Source organism: Mus musculus, chromosome 12 (genome assembly GCF_000001635.26).
Source record: "Mus musculus strain C57BL/6J chromosome 12, GRCm38.p6 C57BL/6J".
Taxonomy (NCBI): Eukaryota; Metazoa; Chordata; class Mammalia; order Rodentia; family Muridae; genus Mus; species Mus musculus.
In genome coordinates, this window is record NC_000078.6 from 22,707,664 (window position 1) to 22,728,868 (window position 21,205).

At 42.9% G+C, this 21,205-nt stretch overlaps 1 protein-coding gene and 1 pseudogene across 1 annotated transcript in view; both read right to left on the reverse strand.

Moving 5' to 3' along the window:
- Gm38538 (predicted gene, 38538) overlaps positions 1–21,205 on the reverse strand; it is a 47,403-nt gene that overhangs the window by 9,332 nt on the left and 16,866 nt on the right. The window contains exons 2-3 of the mRNA NM_001374072.1: positions 20,605–20,731; positions 20,344–20,404 (exon numbers count right to left, since the gene is read on the reverse strand). Of these exons, the coding sequence (NP_001361001.1) occupies positions 20,344–20,404; positions 20,605–20,731 (188 nt within the window). The remainder of the gene's footprint in view (positions 1–20,343; positions 20,405–20,604; positions 20,732–21,205) is intronic.
- Positions 17,332–18,819, reverse strand: LOC115488024 (annotated as a pseudogene).

Genomic DNA, 21,205 nt, shown 5'->3' on the forward strand with positions numbered 1-21,205 from the left:
TGAATTGTAAATTAAGGAAAGAGCAAACACATTGCTGGGAAACTCTGGGAAAATATTTAACCAGGGCTTGGTACTGCGAGTAAAAAGCTTTGCTAACAGCACAGTTGTGTTGTCACTGGGAAAGGCCCTTGGGAGCTCCAATGTCCCATTAACCACAGCTCAGTGCTGGCTAGGAACACGCATAGTACAGTTCATCCCACCACGCAGCAATCTCATCAGTCATTCTGCCAAACCTCAAGGACTGCTAGACATAGATCCTGAAGGGAAGATGGTGGGAGACGTGGGTACCAAATCGCAATGAAGTCCTGGCTGATGGAGAGCCTGTTCCATGTCAGGTGGAACAGAAGGTGGCAGGGGGAAATCAGCCTCAACTGTGCTCTTCCTTACAGTGACCGGCAGAATATTGTTCCTTGTCCTCCTCATCCTCATCCTCGTCTTCCTTGTCCTCATCCTCGTCCTCCCCCTCGTCCTCCTCCATCCTGCTGTAGGTGAAACTCAAACAGCCTTAGCCTCCACTTCAGTGCAGCCCTAGGCAGAATGGCCATCAGCTACAGGAGATGCACCTGGAGCCACACAAGCTGCACTGAGTCTGCACGGACACTAGAGGGCGCAGGATGGCAGATTCCCTAGCCCTCAGCACACACCCCTTTCAATTTCTAAACTAGGCAAGAAAGCATAGTAGGTCTAAACCAGAGCTTCTCAATGGGTGGGTCCCAACTCCTTGGGAATTGCAGGACTCTTCATAGGGGTTGCCGAAAACTATCAGAAAGCACATATCTATATTACGATTAAAACGATAACAAAACTTACAGTTATGAAGTAGCAAAAAAATAATATTTTGGTTGGGGTGACCATGACATGAGGAACTGTATTAAAGGGTCACAGCATTAGAAGTTTGAGAACCACTAGTCCAAACTAAGTAAGTCCTTAGGGTAAAATACACAGTTATTGGGCCCGCTTGGAATACAATGGGTTAAATCCAACAGGCTGTGGACATTGTTCACCCCGTTTCTCTTTCCTCTTTCCATGTGGTTGTGGGAAAATCTCATATTATATATGAATGTCATCCTATTTCTTGGACAGCGCTGGGCAGTACCAAGGACTCTGTAGCTGATGCCACCACACAGGGATCCTATTCACAGCAGTTAGCATCCTGTGGCATCCGGTGATCACGTTACTCACTGATACTGGGAGTGAGAGATAATGTGTTGCCATCCCACAGTCCTCCTCAGGTCCACAGACCTATCCTGCAGGGCTACCTTGGACCTCTCTGGAGAAGCCAGCTATAAGGTACCAGAAGCCTGAGTCCAGCCAGGGAGGCAGAAGACTACAGTGAGAGAGGTACCCTCCTCTTCTGAGTGGAACAACAACCAGCCACCCAGTGAGATCTATGGGAGGGAGACTAGAGTGTTACTGCAACCTCAGCCTGCCATCTGAACCATAGATCCCATGTCATGGTACTAGTCACTGCAAAACCATCCTGACTCCCAAGCCACATTCCAGGAGCGCACATTCTGAGCTCCCCAGAGCCTCAATGACTGTTTAAAAAAAAAGGCAGCAGAGCCATTGAAATGACTCCTTGGGTAAAGGCACAAGCCACCAAGCCTGATGACTGGAGTTTAAGCTTGAGAACTCATGTGGTAGGAGGAGAGAACTGAATTCCAGAGGTTGTGTCCCCTGACCTACATTCACTGGATCACTTGCCCATCACACAAACCAATCCATATGCATAAACCTTAAGCAACAAGGTAAAAGTGCGATGTAAAAGGAGAAAAAGAGGAAGCTGGCAAGCTGCTTGTAAAGCCCCACCCTACACTGACAGACCTCTCTCCCTCTGCTCTTTCCCAAGCACTAGAGGCCCCACAAGAGTTGGGGAACCAGGGAAGGTGGAGAAAAGAAAAGGAAATCCCCAAGTACTTTTTCTAAATAAAAACTGCTACTATAACAGGATGGGAGCCATGTGGGTGACTCTCCTCACTAAGCTAGGCTCATCTAGGTCACACCCACTCCAGTCACCCAGGAAGCTCCTACTCACACCCTGCAGCCTGTTCAGACACAAACATCCCATCACTCCTTGGGGGAGGATTTCTCATACTCCATGTTCACTCTCCCCAACATCCTGAATGGCATTTCTGACCTTCTGTTAAGACTTACACTTTTGGGACATCGTTACTGTGCTTTTCCCCTCTTTGGACCCTGGTAAGTCTGTTTCAGCCCCAGGGTCTCTGCACCTGCAGATCCTCCACCTCTCTGCCCTTCTTGCTGTCTGTTTCAGAGAGGGTCAGTCCTTGAGTATATGTGCTTTCTCTTGGAAGAGGCCTCTAGGATTATCATCAATTCTCATCTACCTTCAGACTCTGGTTCTGCTTTGTTCAGAGCACTTCCTCAGATCAGACACTGAACTCTTCTCTTCTCTTCTCTTCTCTTCTCTTCTCTTCTCTTCTCTTCTCTTCTCTTCTCTTCTCTTCTCTTCTCTTCTCTTCTCTTCTCTTCTCGTGTGTGTGTGTGTGTGTGTGTGTGTGTGTGTGTGTGCAGGTATGTGTGTGTGTATGTTGCACACTATATTATTTAGAGTTTTACAGCTATGAACAGACACCATGAACATGGCAACTCTTACAAAGGACAGCATTTCATTGGGGCTGGCTTACAGGTTCAGAGGTTTAGTCCATTATCATCAAGGAGGGAACAGGGCATCATGCAGGCATGCATTGCACAGGAGGAACTGAGAGTTCTACGTCTTCACCTGAAAGCTGCTAGCAGAATACTGACTTCCAGGCAGCTAGGATGAGGGACTTAAAGCCCACACCCACAGTGACATGCCTACTCCTACAAGGCCATACTTACTCCAAATGTGCCATACCTTCTAATATTGCCAATCCCTTGGCCGAGCATATACAAACCATCACACACACTCTCATGCACACACACACATGTACTCTCATGCACACACACATGCACCCTTATGCACATACACACAGGCCTGCTTTCCCATGCAGGATATAGAAGTCAACATGAGAATGTTTTTTCCTTCTTTTTGCTTTTCTTTACTCTGCACTTTTCTCAAGACAGAGTTTCTCTGTATAGCCCTGGCTATCCTGGAACTCACTCTGTAAACAAGGCTGGCCTCAAATTCACAGAGACCCACCTGCCTCTGCTTCATAAATGCTGTGATTGAAATTGTGTGCTGCCACTACCCAGCTATCTTTTTCGTTTTAAAAAAGATTTTTAAATTTCTATTCACATGTACGTCTGTGTTTATCTATGCTTAGAGAGGAGGGAAGAAGTCAGGGCTCTGGAACTGAAGTTACTGGTGGCTCTCAGAGCCAGATGTGGGTGCTGTGAACTGAATTCACAGTATTAGTTGTTTGTAAGCGCAGAGCCAGGTCTACAGGCCTCAGAGTCTTGCCCCTATTTTTGAGTCAGGCCTCTCAATTAACACAGAGAGTACTATTTACCATTTTGTCTAGAATAGCTGGCCAGAACTACCCTAGAATTGGTTCCTGTTGTCTCTATCCCACAGTGTCAGGGTCACAGCCAACAAGGACATATGTGGCAGTTTTACATACAGGGAGCACTCCACTTCTCAGACTGTGGCTTCCTGCATTTCTGTATTTAATAGTTTACCACCGTGAGCCCCCCACAGTGCCCTCAAACAGGGCAGGGTACACACACTGTTTGATAACTGTGAATTAGGGCTACATGACATTTCAGAGGCCCAAGAGCCTCTTCCTATCCTGGAGGCTCAAACACTTTGTGACCTCCAGGGTTAGGGACTCAGGAAGGAATGTGAGGGATGTGGGTGAATTAGTCTTCTAGAAAGCTCCATTCTGGCACAATAGTGACACTAGAATACACACTCAGGAATGTGTCAGACTAAGGGCTGTTCACTTGCCAAATGCTGTTGTCCCTCCTTTTGGACAGCAAGCCAGCTATGGGGTCCCAAATAAGGCTTCTTGTTCTTCCCAAGAGGTCATTATCATCAAAGATGCTCATCACCAGACCAGACCTTTTACAGGCCCCTGCTTCTGTATGGGACCAGCAGGACATCTGGGCAGCCAGTTCCCTGCGGTGGAGGGGGAAAGCAAAAAGCAATGTGTGGGTGAGTGCCAGGGCCAGAGCTAAGGAGAACTCACTGCCCTGCAGCACACAACAGCTGCCCAATGAGGAAGTGATAGTATCCCCACAGGGACAGAGGTCGGCCAGCTAACATGGAGCACAACCAAGATGACCAACCCAAGCAGACTAGGAACTCGCAATGGGGATAGCTGGAAAGACATGAAAGGCAGGGCAAATCCAGGCCCTCACGTTCCTCACCTAATGTCCAGCTTTATGGAAACCTTAGGGAATTAGCAAGTCAAACATCTCAGGATACAATCTATGCTCAACTGCACAGTAGAAGCTCAAGGCTGAGCCAGAGAACAGACACCTGTGTTTTACAAACAGTCTTCTTCCTGTAGGCTGAGTCCACACCCTGTGGTTTTGAGACAGGGTCTCATGTATCCCAGGCTGGACACTGAACTCATTATGTAAAGGACGATGACCTTGAACTCCTGATCCTCCTGCCTCGATTTCCCAAGGGCTGGGGTTAGAACCATGCACCACAGCATGCATTTTGTGGCGCACCTAAAGATAGATTTAGACTACGGTGATTAGGCAAGCATTCTACCAACAGTCATAGCCAACTCCAGCCTATCCTCCCGCCTCTCCCTCCCCCTCCCGTTTTCATGTGAAAGAGTCTTTTTTTTTTAAACAAGGTTTCTCTTTGTAGCCCTGGCTGTCCTGAAACTCCCTCTGAGACCAGGCTGGCTAGGAACTCACACAGATCCATCTACCTCTGCCTCATGAATACTGGGATTAAAGGAGAACCTCACCACCATCTGGCTATGATAGAGTCATTCTGTAAGGCCCAGGCCAGCCTTGAACTCAAGACACTCCTCAGTCTGCTGAAATTACTGGAGCACAGCACGCCTTAAGTGATGTTTTGAAGGATATGTAAGACATTGCTGCAAGCAGGAGAGGGCAGAGGCCTCCAATTCGTCCCCCAGTCCCTCTACAGATGGATGTCTTGTGCAGTCAGTCCTGGTGGGATGGAGTCAGAATAGGCTTCTCTGCCTTGCTGCTCAGCACTCAGGCTCAGGTTGGCACGTTGTCCCAGGCTTGATGCAGCAGGTTCTTTGGGGTCCCTGAGCTAACTATGGAATGACTCACACATGGGCTCCTGATTGGCTGGGATGACAATTCATGTCAACTGTGTTCTGATGCTGCAGGCCAAGAAGCCAGCAATGGCCTTTCCCCAGTGGACAGGGGATTGGCACGGGGCCTCTAAGACTGGTTCTGCATGGTCAATGTCTCAGGCTGCCCTGGCCAGTGGCCAGCACCCAACACTCCTGGGAGGGTCCAGCAGTAACGCAAGGTGGCTGAGCCAGGCCTAGCATAGAACAGGGTAGAATATCTCTCATTGTTCCTGACTGAGCCTATGTGTGTCCTTCTCCAAAAGGAACTGCAATTCACTGTGTAAGGCTTTAATGGGACAAGCAGATTTGGTGGTCCCTGGGTCAATCCCTGCCTACAGCCTTCCCTTCTAGCCATATGTTCTTGCTACCTTGATTTCTCTGAGTCCTGTCTCCTTAGCTGTAAACCAAGAGTGAAGGTCCCTGTGTGTGGAGTTTACAGCCTATTTCTATGAAAGAAAGGGAAACAGAAGCTATGAGGAGACAGAGAAACTGAACCACCAGGCAAATGCTCCGTGGGGACATTGGAGGACTTTTACTGTGAAAGACCACAGGCTTCCTCAATGAGCTACATCTGAGTACAGCACCCTGTGAGGAGGGAAGCCACTGACCTGAAAAGCTTCTCTTACAGGTCACACCGAGTGCAGTGGCATTAAAAAACATGTTCTGTGCTGGTAAAGAGCCTGGGGTCACTGTGATCTGGAAGCATCCCTGGGTAAGGCCAGTGACTTCCTAACTCCTGTACTTCAAAGAGGAAATGAGGGGAGGGAAGGAAAGATGTAGCCAGGGAAACATCAGGGCAGGGACCGCAGAGGCTCCTGTAGCTGAGGGGCAGGTCTACTACAGGGGCCCAAGCACCAAGGGCTTGCTAGACACAGGGGTGGGGTTTCAGGAGGAGGAAGGCCCCTTCTCTCATGGCAGCAGGTATCCTGGGAAGTCCATGCCTACTGCTTGGGAATAGGATTGTGAGGGTTAGGGGCCCTCAGGGAGTGGCTCACACTTCATTCCATACATGTTGCAAAGTTTACAGACACACACACACACACCCCAACACCCCTCCCCCAACACAGAGATGTGTTACCTCACTGACTACTCAGAGGCTCCCATCCCTCCTGGCTTCAGTGAGAGCCCAGGAGGAAAAGCTGTTAGAAGGAGGACTCCTTAGAGTACCACATAGGACTCCGGAAGATATCCCCTCTGGGAGCTCGCTATTCTTACACACAGGAATATGAGTCCTTTGCTCATTCATTCATCCAGCCACCTTTACCAAGTACGCATGGACTTGGCCTGAAGATGTGCTGAGCGAATGACCCTAACCTTGGGCAGATGGAGAAGATGCTGACTGGTGGACAGGAAAGATGGATGCTCAGAGGAAGCCTCAGTGGGCTCAGAGGTGAGTCACTATGACACAGAGAGAGCAGGAACATGTGGGGAAATTAGGGAGGGAGGGAACAGGTCATTACCTACAACCACTGAGTTGTCACTCAGTACATGCTGAGCTCTGACCTATAGGCTGTGACTCATTGCAACCCCATCAGAATGACCCATCTTCCCATCCTCTCTGGCCACGAATATCTCCACGGCTCCTGTCTCCAGCCCTATGGCTGCCACTGGGCCTTTTGCTCCCACACCTTCTTCAGGCTCTCTCCCTGCTCACATCTCTTACCTCCTGGAATACTTTGTCAAAATGGGAAGCCTCTACACACAACCTCCGAAGCCTAACCTCTCTCCAGCTTTACTTTTCCCAATATTATAATGAATTCAAGGCCCAGGCTTTACTTTGCTTTTCTTGGCCATTAGAAGCCAGAGCCCTCAAGCTCACTAGGGACAGAGCATATTCTTAATACATGCTGAGCACAGCCATACTGCCTGCCAAGGTAGACAGCTAGCAGCAAGGCTGTGCCCTAGACTTGTACACGCTTTCATCCACAGGCAGGTGGGTGGGAATGGAGGAGGTGCCAATCATCAGAGGGATCTTTCTACTGATCATCCTCTGACTTCTGACCCCATAGCAAAGTTCTGACATAAGATTAAGAACTATCTGACCCAGACTCTCCTCATTCAGTGCCGAGGTGTGTTTGTCTACAGAGGAGTCACTGGGTGTACACCAAAGCATCCAAGGTCCTCAGGATAAGAAGAGTCACTATAGACTAGAACTTGTACTCCTCTGACCTCTTTGTCTGCTCTAGCTTCCAGACAGTAGTTTCCAGGCTTGACTGGACCCTGCCATACACTTGTGCATGGATGGCATCTGGAGTCGAGGACCCTGGGGCCTGGAGGCATGTATGCAGGTGACATTCAGTCATATAGACTCAGGAACTGCTCTCTTTAGCCCCAGCACTGCACACGATATTCCATCGTGTCTATTTTTGATTGAGGAGACCCAAAGATCCTCTTTCCTCCGAAGACAAGGGCCTCTTTCTGGGTATCTCCTTCAGACTCACTGACAACCTGGAGAGAGTGTCTATGTGGGGGAGTGAAGAAAAAGGCAGCAGGAGATATCCTCTCCCTCCAGAAGGTGAAGGCCAGAAAGGAACTCCACCCACAGGAAGTCCTGAGGACACCCTGTGCCATGAAATTCCCTCTATGAATGCTGTAGCAGCTTGGGCTTGGGGTAGGGGTGAGGGAGACCCAGCCACTCCCAGGTCTGCTGGGAACTGCTGGTCTAAGTCTCTAGGGAATTAGTTGCATTTACCAGAGCCAGGGACAGAAGTACTGCTTGACATTTTCCTCTGCATCTTGCAGACCTCTTGAGGGAGCAGCCATTGGGATTAGAAAGAACCATGACACATGCACAGTCTCTGAAACAATGGTGGTGATGCTGGCCTCATGGTTAAGTAGGCCTGGTTCATCCTGGTACTTACAGGGTTCTTCTTACCTCTCAGCCTCAGTTTCCTGAACTGTCCTCTGAGATCACTGAAGAGACTGTACCCAGTCTCTGTAAATGGCACTCCTTTCATCCATAGCTCTAATGCTCTGCAGGCCTATTGGCCTTGGGGTGACTTATCTAGGGCCAAGTGGAGGCCAAGGCAGAGCAGGGATCAGAACCACTGGGGGATGATGCACAGGCTGGACAAGCTGCTAGACCATGCTTGTGGAAAAGAAGACCACAGGTCACATAGGGCACTGGTACCTGGGTGAGCTCACAACATCCCTTCACTTACCACAAGTACCCAAGTAAAGCTGATCGTGTGTTTACGTGAGTATGCACGTGTATACTATGTGCATTTGTGTATGCATGTTCTCTGTGTGTGTGTGTGTAATTCCTATGATCCCCATTAACAGAAGCCTGGTGAGATACTGGTCACCCTCAGCTGGAATAACATTGTCACAAAGCCAGTGTGGGTGATGGTCATGGCCATGGCTCTCTGGACTCAGAATATTAATTATAACTCAACTGGTGACTGGGCTATTCAGATGCAGCTGTGTGTGGTTCCTGGACATTTTTCCCTTCTAGTCATTAGGATACTTGATGGAGCATCCTGGCTGGGCTTGGGAAGGCTCAAAGGAGCACCCAAGGTCCTGCTCTGGACCTTATTGGGGCTGACCTGAGCCAGGCCTTTTCTTCAAAGCCCATATTGTCCAGACATGCTTCCCATGGCACATAGAAAATGTACACATGGAGTAAAAATATATCCCATCTCAGACAGCACACCAGCCCTCACCACTCTGGGCAAAGATACACACAGTCAGCATCATGAATATAACTTAGCCCCCCTGTAGAGCCAGCTCTGAAGGCCATCTCTTTCCTCCCTGTCTGCTCCCCACATGGGGACTGGAGGCCTCTTCCCAGTGAACAATATTATGGGACTGTTCCTAAATAGTCTTGCACCTCACTCAAAGCTGTCATTGTCCCCTGAGATCCTCAGGACACCAAGGAGGGAGGCCCATTTTCTTACCTCCATTTTCTTGAGAGGGAAAATGGGGCTCACAGGGAGGCTAGTAATTGACTCAAGAGCTAAGTGGCAGTCAGAATGGGTCGGGAAAGTCCTGTCACCGGAGCACAACTTCTCTGCCTAGGCTACAGCACTGTCTCAGTTTCCCCTTACGGTGCAGAGTCTCTCCATTCACAGCAATGATCATACTTGCAATGTTCTTCCTGAACCAAGCACTGGTTTGCCCCAGAGTCTGTTCTAAAGAGCAGGAGGACCTAGGACTCCCCTTGCTCTGCAGACTGGGGGTAGGGGTGGGGACTGTGTCTGCCCTCCTCCCACCCAGCCAGGTTGACTGGACACCATGAAGTCAAGAGGGCATCACTTCATTCATTACCTTGCATCAGTGCCTAACCAGGAGCTATAAACAAAGCAGGCACTCAATACTCAGTGCTTTACAAAGGACTACCCCTGAATTTAGACTCAGACCAAAAATCCAAGATCTGGACTAGAAAAGCCATGCACTTCCCTAACAGATATGTGCTCATTAGTGTGGGAATATGCATGTTAGTGCAGGTGCCCATGGAGGCCAGATGAGGGCACCCGATCCCCCAGAGCTGGAGTTACCAGTGATTGTGAGCCTCTCAACATGGGAGGAACTAACTAGGGTCTGCTCAAAGAACAGTAAGAACTCTCATGCATGGAGCCACCCCACCAGTCCCCATATGTATATTTTTATTAGATATTTTCATTATTTACATTTCAAATATTATCCCCTTTCCTGTTTCCCCTTTGAAAATCACCTATCACTTCCCCCCTTCCTATGCTCCCCAACCCACACACTCCTGCTTCCTGGCCCAGGCATTCCCCTATACTAGGGCATAGCACCATCACAGGACCAAGGGCCTCTCCTCCCATTGATGACTGACTAGGCCATCCTCTGCTACATATGCAGCTGGAGCCATGGGTTTCTTTTTGGTTGGTGGTTTAGTCCCAGGGAGCTCTGGGGGTACTGGTTGGTTCATATTGCTGTTTCTCCTATTGGGCTGCAATATGTATTCATCTCCTTGGGTCCCATATGTATTTTTAACTGACTTTATTTTAGGGCAGTTTTAGATTCATAGAAACATTGAGAGACAGGCACAGAGACATTCCCTGGACCCATCTGGTCAACACCCTCCACCAGAATGGGGCATCTGTAGCATGGACAATCATTGTCCTCATTCGGTCTACAGCCTACACAGCATTCATGCTTTGAGCTGCATGTTCTGGGTTCACAGATCCATGTCCTCTACAATGTATACAGACCAGCTTCACTGACCTCAGATACCCCGTGCTCCACCTTGTCCATATTTTCTCAAAGTGTTTCAAAGCCCCCAGATTTAATAGGTTCCAGGAGTTCTGATTTCACACTCATGGGGTCAAAGTGCAGGCAGATGGTGGAACCTGTGGAAGGTCATCAGACACACAACCTGGTGGTTGCAGCAGAAATCACCAGGCAATTAGGTATACAAACAATGTCAGCTACTGATTTCTTCATCCTGCCTTCCCCACAACCTTGGTCAAGAGCCATGCTCCAAGGGGCTCACGGAGGGAGAAGAGCCTCTGGGACATGCCTTGTCACTCTTGGCTATGTGGAACACCCACAATGCAAATTCCTCAGCCCAGGCCCTGCTTTATGCATTCATTCTTGTTAACCAAATTGATCACAGAGTGTACACATGACATGATTTCATGCAGTCAAGAAGAAAAGTGAAATCATGATACTTGCACAGAAACAGAAGGAACTAGAAATCATTGTTACGCAAAATGAAGCAGAATCAAAAAGGGAGGTGTGTGTGGTGTGTTTGTATGTATGCGTGTGAATGTATGTATATGGTATGTGTGTGCATGTGCTGTGGTGTATGTGTGGTGTATGTGTGTATGTGTGAATGTATGCATGTGGTATGTATGTGACTGTGTGAGGCTATTGTGGTGTGTGTGTGTTACTGTACATGGTGTGTGTGCATGTGTATCTGTGGTGTATGTGTGTGTGTATGGGTGTGAATGTAACTATGTGGTATATGTGCGTGTGCGTGTTTTTGTGGGGTCATGGTTATGTGTGTGTGTTTGGTGTATGTGTGGTGCATGTATGTTTATGTGTGTGGTGTGTGTATATGTGTTAATGTATGTATGTAGTGTGTGTGTGTGCATGTTTGTGTGGGGGTATGTGTGTGTGTGACCTTATTAGCAGAGACCCCAGAGGACTTTCTTCCTGTATCCCAAGGAAATAACTGTTGGCCATATTTCTGCTTTGTCTGTTGGTTTCTGAGGTTACAAGTGTATAAAAACCACATCTTACTTTCAATTGCATTTCAAAAAGTCATTGGGCACAAGCTGTTTTTGCATCCAACTTGTTGTGGTAAATATTACTTGTGGATTTCTTAACACCACATAAATTATAGAGGTATGAAATAATAATAATACGAAGAAGAGAAAAAGAAATTATAATAAACTAATAAGAAATAATAAGAAACAATGCTATCAAATAATAAAATAATAAATAATATGAAATAATAAAAAGAAATAATATTAAATAATATAATAATGTAGTAAATGATAATGTGAAAAAATAAAATAAGAACTAATAATAATTATTATAAGCATTAAAGCACCATCATGGGGCAGATACCATTCCCCTATGCTAATTTCTCTACTTCTTTACAAAGAACTGTGAGATATCACTTGACATATTCTTTTTTTTTTTTTTTTTTTCGAGACAGGGTTTCTCTGTATAGCCCTGGCTGTCCTGGAACTCACTTTGTAGACCAAGCTGGCCTAGAACTCAGAAATCTGCCTGCCTCTGCCTCCCAAGTGCTGGGATTGAAGGCGAGTGACACCACGCCCAGCTCACTTGCCATATTCTGCCCAGGCTGCTCATACTCTCAGGATAGCCCTCCTGGCCATGCTCTCCCAATCCATCCACCCATGGGACCTTTTTCCTGCTTCTTCTTCCCTCTCCTTCATGGTCTCTTCCAAAGACACCAAGGCCGGGAACTGAAATGCCATCAACCTTTCTTCTTGCCAGCTGCAGGCATTAGATGTGTTTACTGATGATCACAGGAGGTAGGAATGATGTAATCATAATCCTCAAAACTATCGTAAAATATGGGTCCAGAGTCGAGGATCTGGTATTAGATCAAATGTTACTCATACTGTTTCCTCTCAGCCTGAACGTCTAAAACCTAGAACATAACAGTCCTTTTAGACAAGGCTACATCAAGTGAAACATATAGACTTATAGATAGACAGATGGATAGAATTTTATATATATATATATATATATATATATATGTATATACACACACACATATATTTATAGATATATAGATTTTTATATAGATTTATACATAATATATATAGATAGATGTATATATCTATCTAGATTTATTGATATATAGACATATATAGATGTATAGGTGTATAGATATATAAATATATATGTATAGATATGTAGATATATAGATTTATAGGTGATATATAGATATATATGTATAGATTGAAGATATATAGATAATATATAGATATATAGAAGAATAGATAGATAGATATAGAAATATGTAGGTCAATATACTGATATATTGCTGTAGGTTGAAATGTTACATAAGGACAGGTCAGTGTACTGACTTCAGGGGGTGAAGAGGATGGCAACCTGATAGGAAGAACAAAACTGTGAGCTAATCTGGACACTTCAGACCTCCCAGCCAAAAACCAAGGAGCATCCAGGGGCTGGCTCATTGCCCCAGGCACATGTGCAGCAGAGGACTGCCTTGTCTCTCTGTCCACAATGGGACAGGAAGAGGATGTACTTAAATAAATAAAAAAAATACTTAAAAAAAGAAAAATTGAAACATAATTGAATATATATATATACATATACATGTATATATATGTATATGTTATCTGGCAGAAAAAGAAAAAAGCTACATCAAGCTAAACATATGGATAGACTTATAGATACATAGATGGATGGATAGATTTTAAAATATACATATATGTGTATATATATATATTTTAGATATATAGATTTTTATATATAGATTTATAGACATACAGATTTATAGATAATATATAGAGATTATATATTTATTGATATATGGATAGATGTATAGATATATAGGTGTATAGATATATACATATAGATATGTAGATATATAGATTAATAGGTGATATATAGATATATAGATGTATAGATTAAAGATACATAGATATATAGATGAATAGATAGATATAGAAATATGTAGATCGATATATCGATATATTGTTGTAGGTTGAAATGTTACATAAGGGCAGGAAACTGTACTGACTTAAGGGGGTGAAGAAGATGGCAACCCGATAAGAATAAAACTTTGAGCTAACCTGGACACTTCAGACCTCCAAGCAAAAACCAAGGAGCATCCAGGGACTGGCTCATTGCCCCAGGCACATATGTACCAGAGGACTGCCTTGTCTCTCTATCCACAATGGGACAGGAACAGGATGTACATAAATTAATTAATTAAAAAAGGAAAAACGAAACATAATTATATATATATACACAGAGAGAGAGAGAGAGAGAGAGAGAGAGAGAGAGAGAGAGAGAGAGAGAGAGAGAGAGAGAGAGAGAGAGAGAGAGAAGTTATCTGGCAGAAAACAATGGCATTAATACAATACTCTTTGACCTGGCTCCTGTGGGCAATATAAGTTGCTGTGATCTGTAACATGACACATAACTACAGCCAATGGCCTGTGTCACAATCATCTGAGCTGACTAAAGCCTGAAAGTGCATTGGACATATTTCCAAAGTCAGAAATTCAATATTGCTTGAATCAAGCTAAAGTCCCCAATTTACATATCTATCAATCTGGTCTGTCTTCATTCACAAGACATGAATAAATACATGCTGGAAAATTACAAAATCGCTCACCCTGTCAACATCAGGTCTTTTTTTTTTTTAAATGGTGACCCCAAGTTTAGTGATAAAAACAGGTGTCTCACAAAAAGTAACTCTTTCAAAAAGTGCCTCACTTGGCTACCCGTCCAGTGTAAGGGGAAAGGACAGCCTTGGGATTAATCAAACATCGGGTTAAATCTAAGCTGAATGCTTAGCTTATATAGCGCCATTCCATTCCATGACGTTGATACTCGATAATGTAATAAGGACCAGCATTTATCACTCTCTGGCTAATGACTCTGAGCTCATTTATATTGTCAAAGAAGGTCTTAAATATTCCAACAAAGCTAAATTACAAGAAAACACTCTAACCCAAATGTATGGAGATAACAGAGTTCCTTAAAGAGGAAATGACCAAATCACTTAGAGAAATCCAGGAAAACAGAACAAAATTGGAGGAAATCAATAAATTCCACAAAGAAGGCCAGGAACACACAAACCAAAAAGTAGAGGAAGCCAAAATTCCTATAAATAAAGCGAAGAAAGAACACACCAACGGGTGAAGTAAACAAAACTATTCAATACATAAAAGTGGAAATAGAAGCAAAAAAGAAAACTAAATCTTAGGAAATAGTGGAAATAAAAATTTAGGACTGCAAAAAGGAACTACAGAGGCAAAGTTCACCCAGAGAACAGAGATACGGAAGAAAAATCTCAATCATTGAATAAGCAATAGAAGGAATGGGTAAATCAGACAAAAACGGTAAGTCTAAATCTTCCTGATATAAAATATCATGGAAATCCAGGACACTGTGAAAGGACTAAACATAAGAATACTTAGGAAGAGAGGAAGGAGAATCCTTGCTCAAAGTCTCAGAACGTATTGACAACCAAATCCTAGAAGAAAAACTTCCTAACATAAAGAAAACACAACAATCATCAAAACACCAAACAGAAGGGACTATAAAATAAAGTCTCTTCCCTGTGTAATAATCAAAACACACAGTTCAAGGAAAGAATACTAAAAGCTGCAAAGGTAAAATGCCAGGAAAAACATAAAGGAAGATCTATTAAGATCACAGATGTCTTCAGGCTGGGCTTGATGGCGCACGCCTTTAATCCCAGCACTCGGGAGGCAGAGGCAGGCGGATTTCTGAGGTCGAGGCCAGCCTGGTCTACGAAGTGAGTTCCAGGATAGCCAGAGCTATACAGAGAAAAACCCTGTCTCAAAAACAAACAAACAAACAAAAAAAAATCCAAACCAAACAAGACAAAAAAAGATCACGGATGTCTTCTTGGAGTCTGTAGACGCCAGAAGGGTTTGTACATATGTGCCGCAGAAACAACAGATGCCTGGATTTTAATATGCAAAAAAAGGACTATACCGTTAATGGAAAAAATTAAGATAGTCTACGATAAACTCAAATTTAAACAACCTCTCTCTAAACATACTGACCAACACAAAGAGATAGAGGTAGAATCTAACCGAGGAAGTTAAGGATACACATGAAAACACAGGTAGCAAATAATCTCTTACTGTCTACAAAAGAAGGGAAAGCACACACACAGCCCAACACCAATACCACCCGCAGCTGCAACAACAACATCCAAATACAAGGAGTTAGCAATCACCATTTATTGACTCATTCAATAAAAACAAGTTTTGATTTGGGAGAAAATGTAGCTATAAGTTGGCCCAGGACTTTGAGGTTTTTGTGTTTGAAAGCTATACAACTTTCTGTCTCAGTTTGGGTGTGGGCGGTGGGTTTTGAAGATAAACTTCTGAGTATGCTTTTGTGTCTCTCACTGATCAGTAGTGACTTAATTCCAATAAGTTCTTTTTTTTTTCCCCAGACAGGGTTTCTCTGTGTAGCCCTGGCTGTCCTGGAACGCACTCTAGACTTGTTGGGCCTCTAACTCAGCAATCTGCCTGCATCTGCCTCCCGAGTGCTAGGATTAAAGGAGTGCACCACCACCACCCAGCCCAATAAATTCTTATCCTTTGCATTGTCCTGGTGTGTGAGTTGTGTTGAACCTCAGTGGACCCAACAACTTAAAAGCTTTACCACACTGCTGACATTCATAGCATCTGTCTCCAGTATGAATAGTCTCATAAAAAGAAGAATATATATATATAAAGACGTTCAGTGAAAAAGCTTCATCATACTAAATAGGTTCACAATGTTTCTACCCAGTTCAAATTCTTCCATGATAAAGATGACTACAAAATTGTGCAAAGGCTTTGCCATATTAAATATACTCAGAGGGTTTCTCCCTCAGCCTTTCAATGGCTAGGAACAGATCTCATGACCAAACCAACTCTCAGAAAAGGAAACATTTAAATTGGGGTTTCTCTGCTGTGTGGTTTGTCTTGTGTATGCCTAAAGAACTCTGACATGCAAAGGTTTTACTACATTCATAACATTCACGTGGATTCTCACTTGTATGTGATCTTTTATGTCATCATAGATGACTGTGACATCAAATGCTTTACAACACTGATTACTTTCCAAAGGTTTCTGTCTTCTATGTGTTCTTTAAAAATAATGGAGACTATAGAGTTGTAAAAAGTCTTTACCACATTGATTACATTCATGAGGTTTCTTTCCAGTGTGGAATCTTTAACGTTTTGCAGACGAGTGGGATATGCACAGGTTTTAGCACACTGACTACATTCATACGGTTTCTATCCAATATGGGTTCTTTTATGATTATAGAGACAATAACTTTGTGAAAAGACTTTATCACATTGATTATATTTCTAAGGTTTCTTTCCATTATGGGTTCTTTTATGATATTGGAGACAACTGTGACCTGCAAAGTCTTTACCACATCGATTACATTCATAGAGTTTCTCTCCAGTGTGTGTTTTTTTTTTACATTTCAATTTTTTTATTAGATATTTTCTTCATTTACATTTAAAAAGCTATCCCTGAAGTCCCCCTATACACTCCCCTCACACTGCTCCCCTACCCACCCACTCCAACTTCTGGGCCCTGGCGTTCCCTTGTACTGGGACTTATACAGTTTGCAAGACCAAGGGGCCTCTCTTCCCAATGATGGCAGACTAGGCCATTTTCTGCTACATATGCAGCTACAGACATGAGCTCTGGGGGTACTGGTTAGTTTATATTGTTGTTCCGCCTACAGGGTTGTAGACCCCTTCAGCTCCTTGGGTACTTTCTCAGGCTCCTCCATTGAGGGCCCTGTGTTCTATCCAATAGATGTCTGTGGGCATCCACTTATGTATTTGCCAGGCACTGGTACAGCCTCACAAGAGACAGCTATACCAGGAGAGTATGTGTTCTTTTATGACATTGGAGATGACTGTGACGTGCAAAGTCTTTACCAATTACATTCATAGGGTCTCTCTCCAATATGTGTTCTCTTATGGTATTGGAGATAACTGGGTCATGCAAAAGCTTTACCACGTTGATTAAATTCATAGGGTTTCTCTCCAGTATGTGTTCTTTTATGATATTGGAGATGAGTGTGATGCGCAAATGCTTTCCCACAATGATTACATTCTTAGGGTTTCTCTCCAGTATGTGTTCTTTTATGACATTGGAGATGACTGTGTTGTGCAAAGCCTTTACCACATTGATTACATTCATAGGGTTTCTCTCCAGTATGTGTTCTTTTATGATATTGGAGATGAATGTGATGTGCAAATACTTTCCCACATTGATTACATTCATAGGGTTTCTCTCCAATATGTGTTCTTTTATGACATTGGAGATTACTGAGTTGTGCAAAGGCTTTACCACATTGATTACATTCATAGGGTTTCTCTCCAGTATGTGTTCTTTTATGACATTGGAGACTACTGCGTAGAGCAAAGCCTTTACCACATTGATTACATTCATAGGGTTTCTCTCCAGTATGTGTTCTTTTATGATATTGGAGATGAATGTGATTTGCAAAGGCTTTACCACATTGATTACATTCATAGGGTTTCTCTCCAGTATGTGTTCTTTTATGACATTGGAGATTACTGAGTTGTGCAAAGGCTTTACCACATTGATTACATTCATAGGGTTTCTCTCCAGTATGTGTTCTTTTATGACATTGGAGACTACTGCGTAGAGCAAAGCCTTTACCACATTGATTACATTCATAGGGTTTCTCTCCAATATGTGTTCTTTTATGACATTGGAGATTATTGAATTGTGCAAAGGCTTTACCACATTGATTACATTCATAGGGTTTCTCTCCAGTATGTGTTCTTTTATGACATTGGAGATGACTGTGACATGCAAATGCTTTCCCACATTGATTACATTCATAGGGTTTCTCTCCAGTATGTGTTCTTTTATGACGTTGGAGATGACCGAGTTGTGCAAAGGCTTTACCACATTGATCACATTCATAGGGTTTCTCTCCAGTATGTATTCTTTTATGACATTGGAAACTACTGCGTAGAGCAAAGGCTTTACCACATTGATTACATTCATAGGGTTTCTCTCCAGTATGTGTTCTTTTATGACGTTGTAAACTACTGCGTAGAGAAAAGCCTTTACCACATTGATTACATTCATGGGATTTCTCTCCAGTATGGGTTCTCTTATGACATTTTAAACTACTGCGTCGTGCAAAGGCTTTACCACATTGATTACATTCATAGGGTTTCTCTCCAGTATGTGTTCTTTTATGACGATTTAAAGTACTGAGTTGTGCAAAGGCTTTACCACATTGATGACATTCATAAGATTTCTCTCCAGTATGGGTTCTTTCATGATATTGAAGATGACTGGGTATTGCAAAGGCTTTACCACATTGATGACATTCATAGGGTTTCTCTCCAGTATGGGTTCTTTCATGATATTGAAGATGACTGGGTGTTGGAAAGGCTTTACCACATTGGTTATGTTCATGTGTTTTCTCTCCAATTTGTCTTCTTTTATGACTTTGGAGATGACTGGGACATGAAAAGGCTTTAGAACGTTCATTACATTCATAGAGTTTCTCTCCACTATGATTACTTACATACCTGCAATGAGAATTGGCACATGTGATATGTTTACTATATTAATTTCCCTGTTCAATCATTTCATCAAGATGAATAAAGTTTACAAGTTGGTCTACTGATAAAGATGTACCAGATCATCTGGTTTTATCACTTCATATGTTCATGGTGTTCTCCCTCATTATGGGTTGTTTTGCATCTTTCGAGATGTCTGTGTTTGTTATTACATGGCTGACATTTATATCATCCTTTTTATATGGGATATTTATATGATGTATTTCATCTCTATGAGGAAAATGGAACACCTCAGAGCTTTATAAAACTAATTGCTTTCATAATTTTTCCTATACCATGAATTATACCACATTTGACTGTGAACCAGGACAAACAAAAGAATTTCCAAATTCCTAGTACCCATAAAGATTTTCTACAGTGTGAGCTTGGGGAAGTTCTCAGTAAAATTAGAAAACCAATTGATTGCAAACTTTATCATATTCAGAATGTCTACCAAAGACAGAATCTGATATATTTTCTCATTATTCTGTGATAGAAAGCAGAACATTGCTTCTTTCAATATTCCTATGCTCACATGGCTTTTATCCATTGTGACACATGACATACATATAAAAAGAAGAATAACAGATGAAAGGTTTCCACATTGCATTCACACTGTTTGACCTTTTGTTCCTCATAGACGTGTAATACATGAATTAAGGTTTCTCCTATGACAACACTCTTGACTCTCATAAACTGTACCCTAAACAAATGATCAATTTCAGTATAAGAATATGAGTATCACCAACTTTCCCATAGATTATTTGCTTATTGGAAGGTTTTGGATATATATTTATCACTATTCGATGTGCAATATCTAAGTCTTGTAAGTCTATAAACATTGTCAGATCAGTATAGGTCTAATAGAGGTACAAATTGAATAAAGGTATCTCTTAAGGCAATGTTTCCTTGTTTTTTTTTTTTTAAGGAGGAATTCTTTGATAGATAAATCAGATAACTACATCGAGGCAGAACTTTTTTTAAGAATATTATAATTAGGGCTTGCGAGATGGCTGAGTGGTTAAGAGAGCAGACTGCTCTTCCGAAGGTCCTGAGTTCAAATCCGGCAACCACATGGTGGCTCACAACCATCCGTAACGAAATCTGATGCCCTCTTCTGGAGTATCTGAGGACAGCTACAGTGTACTTACATATAATAAATAAATAAATCTTAAAAAAAAGAATATTGTAATTATAGTTACACTTGAAGTATTGACATTTTACACTTCTGCTTTTCTTTAGAGCTTCCATAAAATAGTAATATTTCCTCAGAGGCATAATTGCATCAGCTTGCACATTAAAATTACCTTTCATTTCTTCTTGAACTTTGACAATGTCCTTCAATATGATGGGTTTCCCAAGTGTAGCCTAAAAGACAGTGCCAGGAAAATGAATGATATAGTATTGGAAATAAGGCAAAATTCAAGGTACTGTGAATTTTCACATCACTGGACACTATTTATTCAGCTCAGGATTCCTTGTTCTCAATTGTAATAACAGAGCACCATCACTAATCAAGAGACATGTCTTCCCACTATTTTGAAAAGCAAAAGAAAATTCAGTCATACCTATAACAGTGAGGTTCCAGTAGGTCTCCAGCATCACATCTTTGTAGAGACTCTTCTGGGAAGGATCCAGCAAATTCCACTCTTCCCCAGTGAAGTTCACATGCACATCATCATAAGTCACTGCATCCTAAAATATCCCATACATGTGTACATCACAAAGCAAGGTACTGACATCACTGTAAAGTAAATGTACGATTCCTTGACCATATATTCATGTAATTCTGGTACTTCCTCCACTGACTTCTGGACATAGACGTCATAATGTAAGTACCATAACATTTTAAAGGAAATTGAGTTGAAGGTTCACCTGTGTTGCTTATGAAAATTTAAAATAAATAGGGTAAAGTCTTTCGAGAGGAATTCCAATTGAGATTGAGATGTACAGCGAAACACATCAACAGTACTGAGGACACATCCTAGAAATTGTATGATGAATCACTAACTAGAAAAATCATGGACAAGCAGGGTGTATTTGTTCATGTCTTTAATCCCAGAGTCACGGGCAGGTATACGTCATTGAGCTGGATCCCTGTCTGTTCTATGTAACACATTCCAGGACAGCAAAAGTTACATATTAAGACCCTTACTCCACTGCAAAAAT